The sequence below is a fragment of the Magnolia sinica genome, chromosome 4 (assembly GCF_029962835.1).
Source record: "Magnolia sinica isolate HGM2019 chromosome 4, MsV1, whole genome shotgun sequence".
In the NCBI taxonomy this organism is placed as follows: domain Eukaryota; kingdom Viridiplantae; phylum Streptophyta; class Magnoliopsida; order Magnoliales; family Magnoliaceae; genus Magnolia; species Magnolia sinica.
The window spans coordinates 94,608,376-94,629,256 of record NC_080576.1 but is presented as its reverse complement, the minus strand read 5'-3'; the positions used below and the strand labels follow the sequence as shown (position 1 = coordinate 94,629,256).

The following is a 20,881-nucleotide window of genomic DNA, read 5'->3' as shown; positions in this document are numbered from 1 at the left end:
TTGTGTAAAATTGCTACTTTAGTGATTGTTCCAAATCCAATGTTTGGCCCAAAAGGTTTTCCTCTTGAAAACCATTTCATTGCCATGGATATCTTAATCAACAGTGATTCTTGCTGCACATTTGTTAGTAAACATCATTTTCTTACTTGTCCATATGGCTAAATGGAATATATAAGTGATTTCAAGTCACGCCACGGAGTCGCTTTTCTTAAGAAAGTATTTTCTCCCAACACAAATAAATATTATTATTTTTAGTTGTTCGATGGGTAAATGAAATATTTAAAGTGATTTCAAGTCGCATTACAAAGTCGCTTTTCTTAATAAAGTAATGAATAGAGAAAATGTAAAGTGATTTAAAATCACATTACAGTTCACCACCATTTGTGACTTGTGTGTAAGGCTATCTAGACTATTGAAATCACATTGATAAAAATAAAAATTGTTATCCATCCAACTAATGGTTATAAATTGAATGATCGAGTGGCCCAAATTCCAAGGGTAAATACATGTGATTGCTATCATCTTGTTGGAGGATTTATTTTTTTTGTTTATGCTCCATCTACAGTTTAGATCAGTGATTTAGACAGTTTGAATTGGTGTTAACTGTGCCATGCATTTGGTTAAAGAGTTGCTGCATTTTTATAATGGTGGTGAACTATCAAACCTCATTGTCCAAAATAGTGTCACAAGCCAAATAAGGATTAGTAGCCATTAGATATGAGTCATTTTTCAATCATTAAACCCTCTATACAAAGGGCCTCATCATTATATGATGGGCTCAAAGTGTATGGGAGATAAAATAAATAAATAATAAAAATAAACTCTCGCATTAAAATATTTCAATAATTTGATCATTAACGTTTTTCCTTTTAAATATGGACGGACACTGTAGGGCTGGCTTGGAATGTGAGATTAGGTGGTATTGTTTACTATAGATGAAATTAACACTATTATTACATAATGATTATATGTTAAATTTATCATGGCATTTTTATCATTCAATCTTATGTATGCAATTGAATGCTTCCTTTGAAAAGTTTATTATTAATTTACATGAAACCAACATACTGTAATTAATTAACTAGATTTCACAAGTAATGTTAGTCACTTATATTCATATGCAACTTGAGTGTCACATGTAGAAGCATATATGAATAGATGGTGTGGATAAAACACATGCATCATCATGGGGCTCATAAATGTAGTTGATTTCAAAATCCATCATAAATCTCATTTAATCTCCTTCTAGAGTTGGAAGGTTAAACATCTTGATTAATTCAATCCTTCCCATTAATTCTAAATGCTATACGGGATGTCTATTGGACCAAATGCAATTTGGTACCAGCAAATTCCATCATCCAAAAAGGCCTTAAAGATCTTTCCATGGGCCATTGGTGAAATCTTTAGGACTTTCCAGCTCACATTTTGGGCAAAAGCATCTGCATAGAGTAACCATTTGATGGATGGCTTGGAATGGATCATCTGTGCCAGTTTTAGCGCATGGATTGGCTCCTTTGGACATGTTTAACCTTTTCTTTTTGAGCCACTAATCAAATGTTTAAGATCTTTGGCCACCAAACTATACATAACCAAAAGTATATGGCTGCACAAACAACTATAAAGACCATCTAAATAATTTCATGGACCATATCTATAATTCACACTGACCAAGCAATTCTAACATTTCAATTAATGGCTATAAAATGGATGGTTAACTCTAAAATAGTGATTGATCCAAATTTAAAGGGAAAGTTAGATGGTTACTATTATTTTCTCAGTACAACTTTTGAGTTACAATTTGGACTATTTATCTCTCTATAACTATGCCACGTGTACAGTTGAAGGGTCACGATTATTTTTAGACGAAACAAAACTAAAACTAAGACAGGAGTCTAGCTCAAGTTCAGGAAGATAAGGTTTGTTACAAAATGATCCAAACCGTTTATATGATGGGCCTCATTGTGAATATTTCTAAAATCACATTAATGGCTATCAAATGAATAGTTAAAAGTAAAATACTTGTCAATCTAATTTTCGAAGACAAAATCAAACAATCACTAACATCCTATTAGTGTAAATTTTTATCATACACCATCCACAATTAGGTAAGCGAATTGGACGGTCTGGATTTCAATATAACTATAACATATGTGCAGTTGAAGAATTAGAATCATTTTATAAAAATGGTGATTAAGCATCATAGAAGTCTCACTCAGAAGAGGTTTGTTATAAGACCTGCGAAAGCACGTTTACATATCAACACGTGTTGGAATGTGGAACACACGTGTGATCATAGCTGTCTATCAGGTTGGTCCCAACATCTAGATAATATGTCTCAAAAAATCAGGGCAGTACGCTGATTAAATGAGTCACAATGTTAGGCCTTTCAAATGTTTTCGTATCAATCCATTTTGTATCATAACTTGCAGCTCAAGTGATGAATGGGCTGGCCCACCTTTTCCGAGAGGCCTTAAAGGCCTGTTTGGCCAGGCAGACTGGATGGGATTTAAAGGGATTGAAAGGGATTGGAAGATAGATTCTAGGATTGGGCAGGCGTGCCAAACAGACAAGGGATCCTGATCCCGGGATATAGCAATCCCATGGATCATAAGACAATCCACTGACATCACCATCATTACCTTTAAATCCTATCCAATCCACCCTAATCCGTTCAAAATTGCCTGGGATGCGCTTGGCTGGTTTAATCCTGGGATTGGCCGGGCGTGCCAAACAGACCCGATATAGTAATCCCGGGATATAACAATCCCATAGATCTTGCACCAATTCACTGACGCAACTATCATTACCTTGAAATCCGTGCAATCCACTCCAATCCCATCCAATCTGACCGGCCAAACATGCCCTTAGGGCCTGTTTGGGCATTTGGCTTACAGTGGATTAGGAGGGGTAGGATTGTAAAATCCTCCCCTATTCCATCCCACATCTGTTTGGGCAACCGAGCCACCGTCTCTGCTTAAACTTCCAATATCCTTAAAAAGAGGCGTGGGATTGGAGGTGGGATTCGGCGATTCGGCGGAAGGGATTCGAAGGGATTTCGGAAGACTTCTCGAGGCCATCGTCCCACAGTGATAGGTCTTCAGAGTACAGCCGCAGCAGGACGTGAAGTTCTCAAATGATAATGGAGGCGGATAATGGCAGAAATGGCGGGAATCCTTCGTCGATTTATACCCCTCCAGGCAATGGTTATGTGGACAGGGAGAAGAGGTCTCCTTGTGCTGAAACCAGGATCAGTGAAACCAAAGGTAAGCCCCTTCATCCGTTACCACTTATTTGGGGTTTCTTGTTCTTTTTTATTTTTTCTTCCAACCATTCATTTGCGGGCCAAAAACTAGATTTTCACGATTGCCTGCTTGGGAACTTCTTAGTTTCAATAGATGAATGAAAGATTTGGAATTGTGAAAGGTGGGTGTTGCTTCTGTGGAATGTGCCAGATGGGGCATTTTGCTGTCTGCAACCTTGCCTGTCATGGCCCATATGAGAAACAATCTCGTTTCTTTCATACAAATAGGAATTTCCACTTCTTTCCAGATCATTTCACAGAAAAGCCAAAAGCAAAATCATATATATAGGAAGAGAAGTTGAAACTGAGGCAGATTGAAAACCACTTTCCTTTTAATTCCCTTTCAATAATGATGTCTATGTGCTAAATGCAATTGAAATCACTTTCCTCTCTCTGCATATCCACACTCTCATGGTAAAAATCCAAACCTTAATTTATTTCTTTATTTTATTTTATTTTATTTTTATTTTTTTTAACTTTCCACCGTAGGTTTTGTTGGTAAATCAGGACTGAAATTAGTAGTGCAAACGGGTCCAGGTGACTCAATGGGTCTTTATCAAGTTGGGTCCCAGGCAAATAAATGAGTTGACAAAAAAATCTGATCTGCTGTGTATCATTTTAGGTATTTGTTTTCTTTTACAAGGGCTAGGGCATTTGAGAGAGAGAGAGAGAGAGAGAGAGAGAGAGAGAGAGAGAGAGGTGGGAAACCATCCTTACTATGGGCCATTCAAAGATAATTTGACTAGGGCCTCATTTGAGTTTGGATGACTATTAACCATCCATTTCTATGCTATAATTGGATCACTAGGATTATCTGATGAGGGGTTCTATGCACCTTTGCCCAGCCAAGGTTGACAACTATAAGAATGGTTTGGATTAGATTAGGTGGGCCTACCCATATGGAAGGGGAGTTATTTAATACTCTGGCAGTCTGTAACATCTGATAGGCAGTCACTTAGAAGTTATGGACATGGCATAGATTAACTAAAACTAAACCCACTTGATTGTGGAACCTGCTGTTTTAACAATCTACCCTTGAACCAGATTATTTGAACATCAACAACCCAACTAATAGCTGACGGAATGAAATAAAATTCAACATTTTCACTTGGTAGAGGATTCTTTTTGTGAGAAAGTACTGTAGCGTTGTTTTTTTTTTTAATCAGTTGGTAACAACCATGTAATATTTTTTTTAACAGTTATAGAAAGATAAGGTGGCCCTTCTAACCCCTCTTAAAAAGCCATGTTAGTGTTTATTAACATGTGGTATTTGTGTTGCAGTATCTGCTGATTGGTGCTTTAGGATTGCTAGCCATAACCTCCAAGGACTAATGGTGAGCCTAACTTGTGAAGTAAGCTCAGTTTTCAATAATAGGTGAAATATGGATTTTGTTAATGTTGTTGTGCATTGCCATGTAATACACCACTGCTTTTGTTTTTGCTAATGAATTGTGTCACCTCTATTATTTGATTAGCACATTGTGCTTGGTGAGTTTGTCTGACATGCATGCTAGAGACCTTAACCGTGTGCAAATTTTCCCATTGGAATAATGCGCAACAGATGGATTCAAGTGTAGTGTTGGGATTTCTTTTATGAATCCATTGAAAGGTTAGGATAATACTGTAAATGATATTTTTGAGGCATGGTCCATACAAGGTGGGACACAACAGAAATGGTGTAAATCACCAAACCATAGGTCTGTTGAGTTCAACAATCACGCCATTAGTCTCTTCACTTCACCTTAGATGGAGAATGCTCAAAATTGCCAAGATTGGAATATCTCAGGACCAATTTAGGACCTTTATCAGTTGACTATAGACCATTGACATATTTCTCATCTTAAATATCTACCTATATACCATAAATTGAAAGGTTGAGATCATCGTATCAAGATATTTTTGAGGCATGGTCCATCAAAGGTGGAATATCTCAGGTGAAGAAACACTTTGCTTTTGGCTTTTTTTTTTTTGAAATATCCAAACAATCTTCCTTCTAATATCCATTTTCTCGTGCACGTGCGGCCCACTTGATGAGCAGACCAGCCTTAACTTTGGGGCTAGGGTACGTTGATGATGTACCAATGTGAGTGGTGGCTTGAATTCCAAACATGTGCCACAGCCTGCCTTTTCAATCTCCTCACATGTATTATACTGCACTTCTAATGCTAGTGATCTACTTGTGCAAGGTCAAACAAAAATCAATATATGACAGAAGATTTGACTAGGGCCTCATTTGAGTTTGGATGACTATTAACCATCCATTTCTATGCTATAATTGGATCACTAGTATTATCTGATGAGGGGTCTCTATGCACCTTTGCCCAGCCAAGGTTGACAACTATATGAATGGTTTGGATTAGATTAGGTGGGCCTACCCATATGGAAGGGGAGTTATTTAATACTCTGGCAGTCTCTAACATCTGATAGGCAGTCACTTAGAAGTTATGGACATGGCATAGATTGACTAAAACTAGACCCACTTGATTGTGGAACCTGTTGTTTTAATAATCTACCCTTGAACCAGATTATTTGAACATCAACAACCCAACTAATAACTGACGGAATGAAATAAAATTCAACATTTTCACTTGGTAAAGGATTCTTTTTATGAGAAAGTACTGTAGTGTTGTTTTCTTTTTTTTTCTTTTTCTTTTTTTTTTCTTTTCTTTTTTTTTTTTTTTTAAATCAGTTGGTAACAACCAACAACACACATGGGTCTTCTTGATTTCTTAGTCTGTAAGCATATATAGACATGTGTATACACAATCATCATTTTCACTTGGTAGAGGATTCTTTTTATGAGAAAGTACTGTGTTGTTGGTTTTTTTTTAATTATTATTTTGGGATCTAGACAGAGACATTTGAGAGAGTGTTTACACTACCAATCCGAGTCTCTCCAAGGTGTTTAATGCTTATGTCTAGGCAAGCTTGAGCTTTTAAACCGAGGCAGTTGTACTGCCAGTTTGTATCAGGTTGGACCTGCCTCTCTGGTCCAGCTCACATAACGTCCGTGATGGCTAGCAAAAAGACCAATATCCTTATCAACATGCATGTGAGGCCTACTGGCGAGATTGTACGATAGGCCCGTAGTGGTTTTTGGGTTTTATTTGCTGGTTATGATAATATCTTCTATATGAGATTGTCGAACTTCCATGTAGTAAAGGTTTATAAACTCATTTTCCATGAATTGCATGCAGATCCTACTCTTCACATAATCGGGCGGAAAGTCTTACCTTTTATATTTATTTCAGTCATATTCAATATTCAACAGGTATGTCCTAACTCATTTGCCATTTGTGGTGTCCTTTTCATTTTTCACATTTATCCAACAACAATTTTTTCACCAAATGATCATATACATCTGCTATGTGGACATGTGCATACATAGTTGTCCTCAGTGTTTGAGTTGTCGATATCGTTACAAGTTTCGCTGGCCAGGGATAAAGATATAATATCGTTATCGCCGATAATATCGCCGATAACCGGAAATTCGGAGAAAATTATGATAACAGTGAAATTTTTTCATGAAACTTTAAGACATGCCTAAATACACATATTTGTATATTTAGAAATTAAAAATTTGTAAAAAAATGCATTAAATAATAAATTTTCATTTAATGGGGCCCAAAAAAGCATACATTTCCATAAGAAATTACTCTAATAATAACCAAAATAAATTTATCTTAAGTTTCAAGTTGACCACACCATATGAATCAGTGGTAATAATAATTTCCACCATTGAAATCTTCATAGGGCCCAGTGATGTTTATTTGTCATCCAAACTGTTCATAAGATCACAGGGACATGGTTGAATAAAAAAACGGAAATATCATGTTGATACAAAAATTTTGTGGCCCCCGATAATTTTTCAATGGTAAACATTCAATTCACACAGTTTGGTGTGGTCCACCTAAGCTTTGGATATGCTTCATTTTTTTGCTTGTGCCTTAAAATCATCTAATAAAATGGATGGACTGAGTTGGATCAAATACACAATTACTATGGGCCTATATTTTACTCAGTGTGCAATTCACTTCGTTCCGGCGCAGTCCGGAGTGAATTGGCAGGTGCACCTCGTACCAGCTATTGACATCAGCAAGTGATATGGGTCTGATCATGAGGTGTGTGTTATATCCAAACCGTTAATCCATTTGAAGAGCTCGCCTTAAGCCTTTAGACGAAAAATAAGACAAATAAATATGAAGTGGACCACACTGCAAAAACGAGTGGGGGATTGAACGTCTACCATTGAAATTCTTTTTGAGGTCACAAAAGTTTTGGATCAGTATGAAAATTGTTTTTCCACTTCAATCAGATGTTTGTATTTTACGAACAGATTGGATGCAAAATAAACATTATAGTGGGCCCTACAAATTGTTTAACGGTAAAAATCATTATCTCTGCTGCTATCTATGGTGCGGTCCATATAATCTTTGGATATGATTCATTTTTTGGATAATGCTCTAAAATGAACTCTAAAAACAGATTAACGGTGTAGATATATTAAATACATCACTGTGGGGCCAACGTAACTTTGATCTCCTTTGAACCGTTCGTACAACTCGGAGCTCGAGGAGCGTCAGTGCTGGACTTCGCACGACACGTACCTACAGCAGCTATATAGCTGGTGTGAGGTACAGTAGATGGAACCCTAACTGTGGGGCCCATTATGAACTATGTACCTTACATCTGCACCGTCCATTATATATGAAGGCTTATTTTAGTGTGTGATATAAAAAATGAACCAGATTAAAATCTTCAATGGACCACACCACAAGAAACTTTGTGAATTGAACGCATATCATTAAAAACTTCTTGGTGGCCACAGAAATTTTGAATCAAGCTGATATTTATTTTAACCCTTCATCCATGCCTTTTTATATTTAAAAAAAGGTTTGATGACAAATAAACATCACTGTGGGGCCTAAGAAGGTTTCAACGGTGAAAATCATTATTCTTATTGTTTCTTGTGGTGTGGTCCACTGGAGCTGTGGATATGCTTTAATTTTGGGATTTACCCCTAAAATAAACTAGAAAAATGAATGGACGGCGTGGATAAATCACATACATTCACGGTGGGCCCAGAAAGTTTACTCAGTACGCTGAAGTGCACTGTGCGCCTGTTTGCTTCCGCTGAAGCATAAAAGCAAAAAAAAAAAAAAAAAAAACAAAAGAAAAAAAAAGGGTTTCGTCTGCGAAGGTGGTTTTCCAACGAAGAGGGGCGATTTTCGACGAGGTTTCAAGCAATCTCCCTAAATCTCTGATTTTTCGCCTAAATCATGTGTCTGTGAGTCACACGAGACGAGCGCTGTCGATTGCTGCCCATGAAATTCTTTGCTTCCGAGTTCCGATCAACCATAAACCAGGTATTACCGAAATCAAAGGTTTAATTTTCCATTTTTACCTATTTTGTCAGAAAAAATCAAATATTATCGAAGATATCGCCGATATTTCGCCGATAATCCAGAGAGAAACGAAAAATGGGGGTTTCGGTGTCACTAGACTAGCGACACCGATATTATCGGCGATATTATCGACATTTCGTCGACAATGCAAACACTGGTTGTCCTATAGATCACTATTCATCTAGAAACAGTACTTTGGATGAGCTACAACTCCTTTCTACTAGTCATAGTGAAAAAAATCAAATATGGTGAGTTGATCAAACACCTTATCAATCCGTTGGTTTATATTTCTTACATCATGGCAGTTGAAAGGGAGATTTCAAATGCATTGGGGAACTGTGTTAATGTAATATTTATTTTGACAAACTGTCTTCCTGGCTTTCAAAACCACCTAGAGAAGTACATTCTTAACCCGAAGATTCAAGTATGGTTTTCAGAGGTGATTTTATAGTATGTTGTATCCATAAGTGTAGGTAAGCTTTAGATCATGGATAGCAACAATGACAACACTTTGGCCGATTTTGTTGTGGTTCTTGCGGTGGCCGCATGCGTTGATGCTGTTGGAAAATATTGTCGTCACTATATGTTCAGACAACCGGCGTGTCAAGGGCATGACGAGCGGACAAGATTTATCAACTCTATCGTTCGTGTAAATGACAGGGATTGTCTTACTCAGTTGAGGATGAGACGAGAAAGTTTCTTCCGATTATGTAACATATTGCGTGAGAGGACGCAACTTCGCGATACTCGTAATTTTAGTCTTGAGGAACAACTAGTCATCTTCCTACATACAATTGGACATAACGTGTGTAATCGCGTGATAGGACACAGGTTCATACGTTCAGGTGAAACCATAAGTTGTCACTTTCACCGTGTGCTAAATGCGATAGTGTCTTTATACCCTAAATTTGTTAAGCAGGTCGGTATTGACACCCCCACTGAGATCCAATCAAATCCCTACTGGGCCACTTATTTTCAGGTACTATTTTTCATGTAGGACTCTTTCGTTGTTATTATGGAATAAGTTAACATGTTACATATTGTCTTATGAATGAAATTTGACATAATGCCGGATAGGATTGTATTGGTGCAATTGATGGGATGCATATTCCCGCTCATGTGGAAGCATCTCAGCACCCAAGCTTTCGCAACAGGAAGGGTATCGTGTCTCAAAATGTACTTGCTGCTTGTTTCTTTGACATGACATTTATATACGTGCTAGCTGGGTGGGAGGGTTCTGCTTCAGATGCGAGGGTCCTACATAACGCTTTGACTCGAAGTGATGATCCACTACTCGTCCCACAAGGTAATCGATTTTCACCAATAGTTGGCAATGTTTTCCACTGTAACATCATTCTCAACACACTAATACCAAAACCACAACTTTAACATAATGTAGGAAAATATTTCGTCGTTAACACGGGATACGCTCACTCACCTGGCTTTATGGCGCCTTATCGCGGCGTTCGATACCATCTGCAAGAGTATCGAACTGGGAGAGCACTTATGAATATGATGGAGCTATTTAACTACCGACATGCACAATTGCGTAATGCAATTGAGCGTTGTTTCGGTGTAATGAAGGGCAGATTTCCTATTTTGAAGACGATCGCGCGATATCCATTTGAAACACAAGTCAAGATTATAGTAGCATGTTGTGTGTTACATAATTTCATTCGTCGGGAAGACGAAACGGACTAAGATTTAAAGGATGTTGGTATATCTGTGGGTGACTCTGAGAGTAATCCTACACCAAATGAGGTATCAACAATAGATGAGCGGCAATGGATAGTTCAGGTGACCCAGCAGGAGAAAGATGCCTGGATGAGAGCTCGTGATCAAATTGCAGAGCGCATGTGGGCGGATGCCCAACTAAATAGTAGGAATAGATAAGAGAATTTTATTTCATAAATACTTTGACTGATGAGAGAGTCATTTAAAACACTTTGTATACATGTACAAGAAATTATATTCGAGTTGGCACCCTGTCATTTTGATATAACATATTTTCTTGATACGATTGTTTAGTCTTCATGTCGAATATATTTGGTAGTAGAATTATATACATTAACTTATTTTCTGTTAATAACCATTTGTCCATGTATAATTAGGTGGAATGTCTGACAATTGGATAAGTAGTACACCAACACCGACGCCGTCCCCGGTGAGAACTCCGGTTTGTCCGACGCGTTCTTCTCCGCGTGCGAAGTCTGTGAAATCTCTTGTTGAGCCTCTATCGCGAGCCGCAAAAATTAAGTGGACCAGAACAATGGATCAGATAATGTTCGATATCTTGATTGAGCAAATAACTTTAGGCCGAAAGGCAGATAATGGATTTAAGAGAGAAGCATATCATGCGGCCGCTGAGGAGGTTTCTAGGAGGACTGAAATTACTTTAAATTGGCAAAACGTCCAAAACCGATTGCGATATCACAAGAGAGTGTACAACGAAATAAAAGATATGCTAGCCGCAAGTGGTTTTGGGTGGGACAGTGAGCAAATGGTTGTCACAGCACCTGACGAAGTTTGGGAAGAGTACCTCAAGGTTAGGATCGTTCACAATACCTATTTTAGTTCAACCACATACATTTGTTATAATTATCTCTCTTACTTATATCTATTTGAATATCATCTACTTACCAACTCTCTTCCGTGTATGTAGTCGCATCCGAGAGCAGAAAGATTACGTGGTAAACGAATAGAACGAATGGACGATTTAGCGGTGATCGTAGGTTCAGACCATGCAACAGGCCGCTACGCCCAAGGAAGCAGAAACATGGCCGCGTCTTCATCTCGTATTCAACGAGATCTGAATGAAGCTTGGACGGACCTGGACGATGACACCGATGCGCCTATCGATATTTCTGAGAAAAATTTGGGGGATTCGACTAGAAATTATCAATTTTCGAATGAAAGCCATCGGGCTTCAGGGAATCGCTCATTCCGCACCACTCCCAACCGGGTGATTGATTCCGATAGTAGTCATGGTGGGAGTATAACAACAAAAAGGATGCGATCTGCTCGTCCCTGTGACGTCCTTGATTTATCTTTAGATGGTGTTGCAGATGCAATTGTCAAATTTGGACTTGGCAATTCAGTCAACCTCACAAGTAGAGTCCTGGACATCCTCGAAGAGGTTACGGGGCTGACCAACCATGAGTTCATCCAGGTTGGTCAGCTTCTGAGCAAGGATGAAGATCTAGCATCCTTTTTCGTAAGCCTTCGACCATAACGAAGGGTCGATTGGTTGAAAAAAACACTATCTGATATGAATGGTAATGTTGGTGGGGGTTCTACTTGATGGATATGTCAACCTTAATTACGCTATTATATAGGTGACTAAATTTGATGGGATATGTAATAACTATACTCGTACTTTTGTTGAATTTGGTGATACCGTATTTTATAATTTTGGATTTCATACTCTATACCGCATGCATGACAGTGTGTTTTGGGTCATTCTAAAATGCCCTTTAAAGTGCGATTAGCTTTTTATACTTTTATATATATCCATTGTATAACATGCACAATTGCGTATCTTGGTTCTGTTTATGTGAATGCAGATGGGTTCAAGTAAGTATTACGTCGTACTCATTGGTCGTCGACCTGACATATATATGTCTTGGGATGAGGCATGATTGCATGTAGAAGGATACAGTGGTGCCAGACATCGATCCTTCAAATCAATCCAAGATACGACTGCATGGTGGAATTCTAACCAAGCAAGTACAAGTAGTAAGATAATGACCCAGAGTTGTGATGACGTTGAAAAACCGACCTATGTCACTAATTTCATCCAAGATATTTCTAGATCTATGGTGTGCAGGAGTACCCAAACAGTTGATACCCCCATGTGTGACTGGGAAAGACTGGCTGCATTAGTGATTGGCATCCTGATTACATTCTTCATATTATATATAATCATTGAGCTATAGGAAATGTGTTCCACCACTTGTTCTAACACAGTTGTTGATAGACATCAGATAGTTGATTCCAGTACTGTTTTTCTTTGCATGTATGACTCAGGGATATTTATATATTTTAACTTTATATAAATATGTATGTACTAAATACTAGCTGATCTATTTCCAGTAACATGTGTTTTCATCTACTAAATGCATTACATTCTTTTAACCATCGCCCAATAGTGGGGAACCATCGCCCAATAGTGGGGAGTGAAAATAGATTTCACAGCATTTGGACCGACTGTGAGAAGACAATTTTTCAAGGATCAGGTATGATGTTCCAAAATCCTATCGATTATATTATAAGTATATATAATATGTGCACGCATGTGTAGATATACGAGTCGATCAATTGCATGAGAATGACTACTGGATCAATGGAGGATCCTGCGTTAAATTGGTATGTTTGATTTTTTCCTTCTCTCAATACAAATCATCACATACTAACATATCCCGTCTTTCATAGGTAGTCAACATGATCTGGTAGAAGCATATGAAGTAGTTTACAGGGTCAATGTAGGATGGTTTTAATGTTAAACCATATTGTCTCGTCCTTAGGTTTGACATAATTTCCACCAAATATCTACGTATTCGTAATTTGTGCCTAATTTAATTGAGTAAACAATTTGGGATTGATTGCCTTGATTCTACATCCTTCCACAGTAAGGTCGTGCAACATACAACCACACAAGCCTGGTATTAACCCTGGTATGAATGTACATTTCCTTTTCACATAACAAGTCACAACGTACTGACATCACTCAGACATGAACAAATACTACTCCTACTTAGTAGAAGAACCTGAAAGTACATTTGACTGAGAATAGATGTTCTCTTCATTGCATTATTATGAAGGACAAGTAATGAATCTGCACATTGAGACCTTGGGTTTTTTTTTTTTTGGTGGTTAGTTTGTTAGTACACACACTCCATGTTAGCCACCCCCACTAGGGATCGATACCAAGACCTCAAGTGTTGAAACGAGGTATCTCCACTCAGTCTACCAGTTGAGCTATGGATGTGGGTGTGAGACCTTGGGTTTGAGTTGATTAGCTAGTAATATTTGATTCATTTTTTATTTAACCTGTTTACAGGTTCACCACATTGTTTAGCCGTGATGCCGAATCGATGCCTAGAGTATGGAATGGGTTAGAAGATATTTCAGTTGTCACAAAAACTACACCCTCTGCGGTATGATGACAGCTGACTACTTTGATAATAGACATTTGAAGTTGTACCCTTGCGAAGTGATGAAGAAACCATATGCATAATGTTAGTCGGTGATATCCGTGTATATATATGTTTCTTTTTTCTTTTTATTTTGGGTTTATTTCTTGGTGTTTGTGATTTTGTTCATCTTTTTTGAAGGGTAGGATATTTTCCATAAGAAAGGTGGAAGACTGACGAGAGATGTATTAGGCCGCTTTCATTTGTAGGTGATCAGTTGGTATCTGCACGTAAAACTGATTTTAATGGTTGCAGTGGGCCCTAAGGAGACGTTAGCAACAGGACACCATGGAACGGTCACCGTCTGCCATAGTGGACTGGATCGTTGTGTTTCTTCCATGCCATGTAATTTTTGCTACAAATGTATTTTTGATACGAGTGTATTTTTGTATGAGATACAGGGCAAATAGCAATGGATCCACCAGCTCTCCAATATTACATAAATTAGCATTAGACCACACCAAAGGAAACAGTGGTGATTGAACGGTCACTGTTAAAAGCTCTTTGGGCCCAAAGGAAATGTATTGCCTCTGCACTACAAAAAATAATGTAGAGATTGAGAATTCATACAGTTTCCTCTGGTGTGGTCCACATGGACCTTGGGTGTGCTTCAACTTTCACGTGAACACATGGAATGGTAATAAGAAATGGATGGACGCAGCTGATGAAACACACAAATTATGGTGTGTCAGATGGAGCATCCGTACAGTGGCTGTAGTTGGAGTAGCCCACGGCTTTCATAAAATCCACTTCAATCCCGAAATCCAAACATACCCAAAAGGGTACTTGCAGTGGGATGGTTGCAATCCGTCGTTACCCAAACAGGTGCTTGCGGTGGGATGATTGCAATCCCACGACACCCAAACACAATACGTGCGGCGAATGGGATAGGTGTGTACTCCCAAAACACCCGACCATCCACTGACAATAATAAATGCCCTGACAGAGGTAATTCCATACTTCTCAATCCCTGTCAGTGGATGAGTACAACGTAATACTTACTTGAACCCATCTGCATTCACATAAACAGAACCAAGATACGCAATTGTGCATGTTATACAATGGATATATATAAAAGTACAAAAAGCTAATCGCACTTTAAAGGGCATTTTAGAATGACCCAAAACATATTGTCATGCATGCGGTATGGAGTATGAAATCCAAAATCATAAAATACGGTATCACCAAATTCAACAAAAGTACGAGTATAGTTATTACATATCCCATCAAATTTAGTCACCTATACAATAGCGTAATTAAGGTTGACATATCCATCAAGTAGAACCCCCACCAACATTACCATTCATATCAGACTGTTTTTTTCAACCAATCGACCCTTCGTTCTGGTCGAAGGCTTATGAAAAAGGATGCTAGATCTTTATCCTTGCTCAGAAGCTGACCAACCTGGATGAACTCATGGTTGGTCAGCCCCGTAACCTCTTCGAGGATGTCCAGGACTCTACTTGTGAGGTTGACTGAATTGCCAAGTCCAAATTTGACAATTGCATCTGCCACAACATCTAGAGATAAATCAAGGACGTCACAGGGACGAGCAGATCGCATCCTTTTTGTTGTTATACTCCCACCATGACTACTATCGGAATCAATCGCCCGGTTGGGAGTGGTGCGGAATGAGCGATTCCCTGAAGCCCGATGGCTTTCATTCGAAAATTGATAATTTCTAGTCGAATCCTCCAAATTTTCCTCAGAAATATCGATAGGCGCATCGGTGTCATCGTCCAGGTCCGTCCAAGCTTCATTCAGATCTCGTTAAATACGAGATGAAAATGCGGCCATGTTTCTGCTTCCTTGGGCGTAGCGGCCTGTTGCATGGTCTGAACCTACAATCACCGCTAAATCGTCCATTCGTTCTATTTGTTTACCACGTAATCTTTCTGCTCTTGGATGCGACTACATACAAGGAAGAGAGTTGGTAAGTAGATGATATTCAAATAGATATAAGTAAGAGAGATAATTATAACAAATGTATGTGGTTGAACTAAAATAGGTGTTGTGAACGATCCTAACCTTGAGGTACTCTTCCCAAACTTCGTCAGGTGCTGTGACAACCATTCGCTCACTGTCCCACCCAAAACCACTTGCGGCTAGCATATCTTTTATTTCGTTGTACACTCTCTTGTGATATCGCAATCGGTTTTGGACGTTTTGCCAATTTAAAGTAATTTCAATCCTCCTAGAAACCTCCTCAGCGGCCGCATGATATGCTTCTCTCTTAAATCCATTATCTGCCTTTCGGCCTAAAGCTATTTGCTCAATCAAGATATCGAACATTATCTGATCCATTGTTCTGGTCCACTTAATTTTTGCGGCTCGCGATAGAGGCTCAACAAGCGATTTCACAGACTTCGCACCCGGAGAAGAACGCGTCGGACAAACCGGAGTTCTCACCGGGGACGGCATCGGTGTTGGTGTACTACTTACCCAATTGTCAGACATTCCACCTAATTATACATGGACAAATGGTTATTAACAGAAAATAAGTTAATGTGTACAATTCTACTACCAAATATATTCGACATGAAGACTAAACAATCGTATCAAGAAAATATGTTATATCAAAATGACAGGGTGCCAACTCGAATATAATTTCTTGTACATGTATACAAAGTGTTTTAAATGACTCTCTCATCAGTCAAAGTATTTATGAAATAAAAATCTCATATCTATTCCTACTATTTAGTTAGGCGTTCGCCAACATGCGCTCTGCAATTTGATCACGAGCTCTCATCCAGGCATCTTTCTCCTGTTGGGTCACCTGAACTAGTCATTGCCGCTCATCCATTGTTGATACCTCATTTGGTTTAGGATTACTCTCAAAGTCGCCCACAGATATACCAACATCCTGTAAATCTTAGTCCGTTTCGTCTTCCCGACGAATAAAATTATGTAACACACAACATGCTACTACAATCTTGACTTGTGTTTCAAATGGATATCGCGCGGCCGTCTTCAAAATAGAAAATCTGCCCTTCATTACACTGAAACAACGCTCAATTGCATTACGCAATTGTGCATGTCGGTAGTTAAATAACTCCTTCATATTCATAGGTGCTCTCCCAGTTCGATACTCTTGCAGATGGTATCGAACGCCACGATAAGGCGCCATGAAGCCAGGTGAGTGAGCGTATCCCGCATCAATGACGAAATATTTTCCTACATTATGTTAAAGTTGTGGTTTTGGTATTAGTGTGTTAAGAATGATGTTACGGTCGAAAACATTGCCAACTATTGGTGAAAATCGATTACCTTGTGGGACGAGTAGTGGATTATCACTTCGAGTCAAAGCGTTATGTAGGACCCTCGCATCTGAAGCAGAACCCTCCCACCCAGCTAGCACGTATATAAATGTCATGTCAAAGGAACAAGCAACAAGTACATTTTAAAACACGATACCTTTCCTGTTGCGAAAGCTTGGGTGCTGAGATGCTTCCACATGAGCGGGAATATGCGTCCCATCAATTGCACCAACACAATCCTATCAGGCATTATGTCGAATTTCATTCATAAGACAATATGTAACATGTTAACTTATTCCATAATAACAACGAAAGAGTCCTACATGAAAAATAGTACCTGAAAATAAGTGGCCCAGTAGGGATTTGATTGGATCTCAGCGGGGGTGTCAATACCGACCTGCTTAACAAATTCAGGGTATAAAGACACTATCGCATCTAGCACACGGTGAAAGTGACGACTTACGGTTTCACCTGAACGTATGAACCTGTGTCCTATCACGCGATTACGCACGTTATGTCCAATTGTATGTAGGAAGATGACTAGTTGTTCCTCAAGACTAACATTACGAGTATCGCGAAGTTGCGTCCTCTCACGCAATATGTTACATAATCGGAAGAAACTTTCTCGTCTCATCCTCAACTGAGTAAGACAAACCCTGTCATTTAGACGAATGATAGAGTTGATAAATCTTGTTCGTTCGTCATGCCCTTGACGCGCCGGTTGTCTGAACATATATTGACAACAATATTTTCCAACAGCATCAACGCATGCGGCCACCGCAAGAACCACAACAAAATCGGCCAAAGTGTTGTCATCGTCGCTATCCATGATCTAAAGCTCACCTACACTTATGGATACAACATACTATAAAATCACCTCTGAAATCCATACTTGAATCTTCGGGTTAAGAATGTACTTCTCTAGGTGGTTTTGAAAACCAGGAAGACAGTTTGTCAAAATAAATATTACATTAACACAGTTCCCCAATGCATTTGAAATCTCCCTTTCGACTGCCATGATGTAAGAAATATAAACCAACGGATTGATAAGGTGTTTGATCAACTCACCATATTTGATTTTTTCACTATGACTAGTAGAAAGGAGTTGTAGCTCATCCAAAGTACTGTTTCTAGATGAATAGTGATCTATAGGACAACTATGAATGCACATGTCCACATAGCAGATGTACATGATCATTTGGTGAAAAAATTGTTGTTGGATAAATGTGAAAAATGAAAGGACACCACAAATGGCAAATGTGTTAGGACATACCTGTTGAATATTGAATATGACTGAAATAAATATAAAAGGTAAGACTTTCCACCCGATTATGTGAAGAGTAGGATCTGCATGCAATTCATGGAAAATGAGTTTATAAACCTTTACTACATGGAAGTTTGACGATCTCATATAGAGGATATTATCATAACCAGCAAATAAAACCCAAAAACCACTACTGGTCTATCGTACAATCTCGCCAGTAGGCCTCACATGCATGTTGATAAGGATATTGGTCTTTTTGCTAGCCATCACGGACGTTATGCGAGCTGGACCAGAGAGGCAGGTCCAACCTGATACAAACTGGCAGTACAACTGCCCCGATTTAAAAGCTCAAGCCTGCCTAGACATAAGCATTAAACACCTTGGAGAGACTCGGATTGGTAGTGTAAACACTCTCTCAAATGTCACTGTCTAGATCCCAAAATAATAATTAAAAAAAAAACCAACAACACAGTACTTTCTCATAAAAAGAATCCTCTACCAAGTGAAAATGATGATTGTGTATACACACGTCTATATATGCCTACAGACTAAGAAATCAAGAAGGCCCATGTGTATTGTTGGTTGTTACCAACTGATTAAAAAAAAAAAAAACAACACTACAGTACTTTCTCATAAAAAGAATCCTCTACCAAGTGAAAATGTTGAATTTTATTTCATTCTGTCAGCTATTAGTTGGGTTGTTGATGTTCAAATAATCTGGTTCAAGGGTAGATCGTTAAAACAACAGGTTCCACAATCAAGTGGGTCTAGTTTTAGTTAATCTATGCCATGTCCATAACTTCTAAGTGACTGCCTATCAGATGTTACAGACTGCCAGAGTATTAAATAACTCCCCTTCCATATGGGTAGGCCCACCTAATCTAATCCAAACCATTCATATAGTTGTCAACCTTGGTTGGGGAAAGGTGCATAGAGACCCCTCATCAGATAACACTAGTGATCCAATTATAGCATAGAAATGGATGGTTAATAGTCATCCAAACTCAAATGAGGCCCTAGTCAAATCTTCTGTCATATACTGATTTTTGTTTGACCTTGCACAAGTAGATGAATAGCATTAGAAGTGCAGTATAATACATGTGAGGAGATTGAAAAGGTAGGCTATGGCACATGTTTGGAATTCAAGCCACCACTCACATTGGTACATCATCAACGTACCCTAGCCCCAAAGTTAAGGCTGGTCTGCTCATCAAGTGGGCTGCACGTGCACGTGAAAATGGATATTAGAAGGAAGATTGTTTGGATATTTCAAAAAAAAAAAAGCCAAAAGCAAAGTGTTTCTTCACTTGAGATATTCCACCTTTGATGGACCATGCCTCAAAAATATCTTGATACTATGATCTCAACCTTTCAATTTATGGTATATAGGTAGATATTTAAGATGAGAAATATGTCAATGGTCTATAGTCAACTGATAAAGGTCCTAAATTGGTCCTTGAGATATTCCAATCTTGGCAATTTTGAGCATTCTCCATCTAAGGTGAAGTGAAGAGACTAATGGAGTGATTGTTGAACTCAACAGACCTATGGTTTGGTGATTTACACCATTTCTGTTGTGTCCCACCTTGTATGGACCATGCCTCAAAAATATCATTTACAGTATGATCCTAACCTTTCAATGGATTCATAAAAGAAATCCCAACACTACACTTGAATCCAACTGTTGTGCATTATTCCAATGGGAAAATTTGCACACGGTTAAGGTCTCTAGCATGCATGTCAGACAAACTCACCAAGCATGATGTGCTAATCAAATAATAGAGGTGGCACGATTCATTAGCAAAAACAAAAGCAGTGGTGTATTACATGGCAATGCACAGCAACATTAACAAAATCCATATTTCACCTATTATTGAAAACTGAGCTTACTTCACAAGTTAGGCTCCCCATTAGTCCTTGGAGGTTATGGGCTAGCAATCCTAAAGCACCAATCAGCAGATACTGCAACACAAATACCACATGTTAATAAACACTAACATGGCTTTGTAAGAGGGGTTAGAAGGGCCACCTTATCTTTCTATAACTGTTAAAAAAAATATTACATGGTTGTTACCAACTGATTAAAAAAAAAAAAAAAAACAACACTACAATACTTTCTCATAACAAGAATCCTCTACCAAGTGAAAATGTTGAATTTTATTTCATTCCGTCAGCTATTAGTTGGGTTGTTGATGTTCAAATAATTTGGTTCAAGGGTAGATTGTTAAAACAGCAGGTTCCACAATCAAGTGGGTCTAGTTTTAGTCAATCTATGCCATGTCCATAACTTCTAAGTGACTGCCTATCAGATGTTACAGACTGCCAGAGTATTAAATAACTCCCCTTCCATATGGGTAGGCCCACCTAATCTAATCCAAACCATTCATATAGTTGTCAACCTTGGCTGGGCAAAGGTGCATAGAGACCCCTCATCAGATAATACTAGTGATCCAATTATAGCA

The 20,881-nt window shown here is 38.5% G+C and overlaps 1 protein-coding gene across 1 annotated transcript; it reads left to right on the top strand.

The window, feature by feature from the left end:
• Positions 1-10,814: 10,814 nt before the first annotated feature.
• On the top strand, positions 10,815-11,938 carry LOC131244219 (uncharacterized protein At2g29880-like). The gene is made up of 2 exons (XM_058243862.1): positions 10,815-11,251; positions 11,369-11,938. The coding sequence occupies exons 1-2, from the start codon at positions 10,823-10,825 to the stop codon at positions 11,936-11,938; spliced, it is 999 nt and encodes a 332-aa protein (XP_058099845.1). The 5' UTR covers positions 10,815-10,822.
• The last annotated feature ends 8,943 nt before the right edge of the window (positions 11,939-20,881 follow it).

Bases quoted from the DNA above. Each gene is read 5' to 3' on its own strand.
- LOC131244219 (XM_058243862.1), top strand. From the start codon at position 10,823: ATGTCTGACAATTGGATAAGTAGTACACCAACACCGACGCCGTCCCCG. The intron at 11,252-11,368 runs GTTAGGATCGTT...CCGTGTATGTAG, and splicing joins TTTGGGAAGAGTACCTCAAG to TCGCATCCGAGAGCAGAAAG.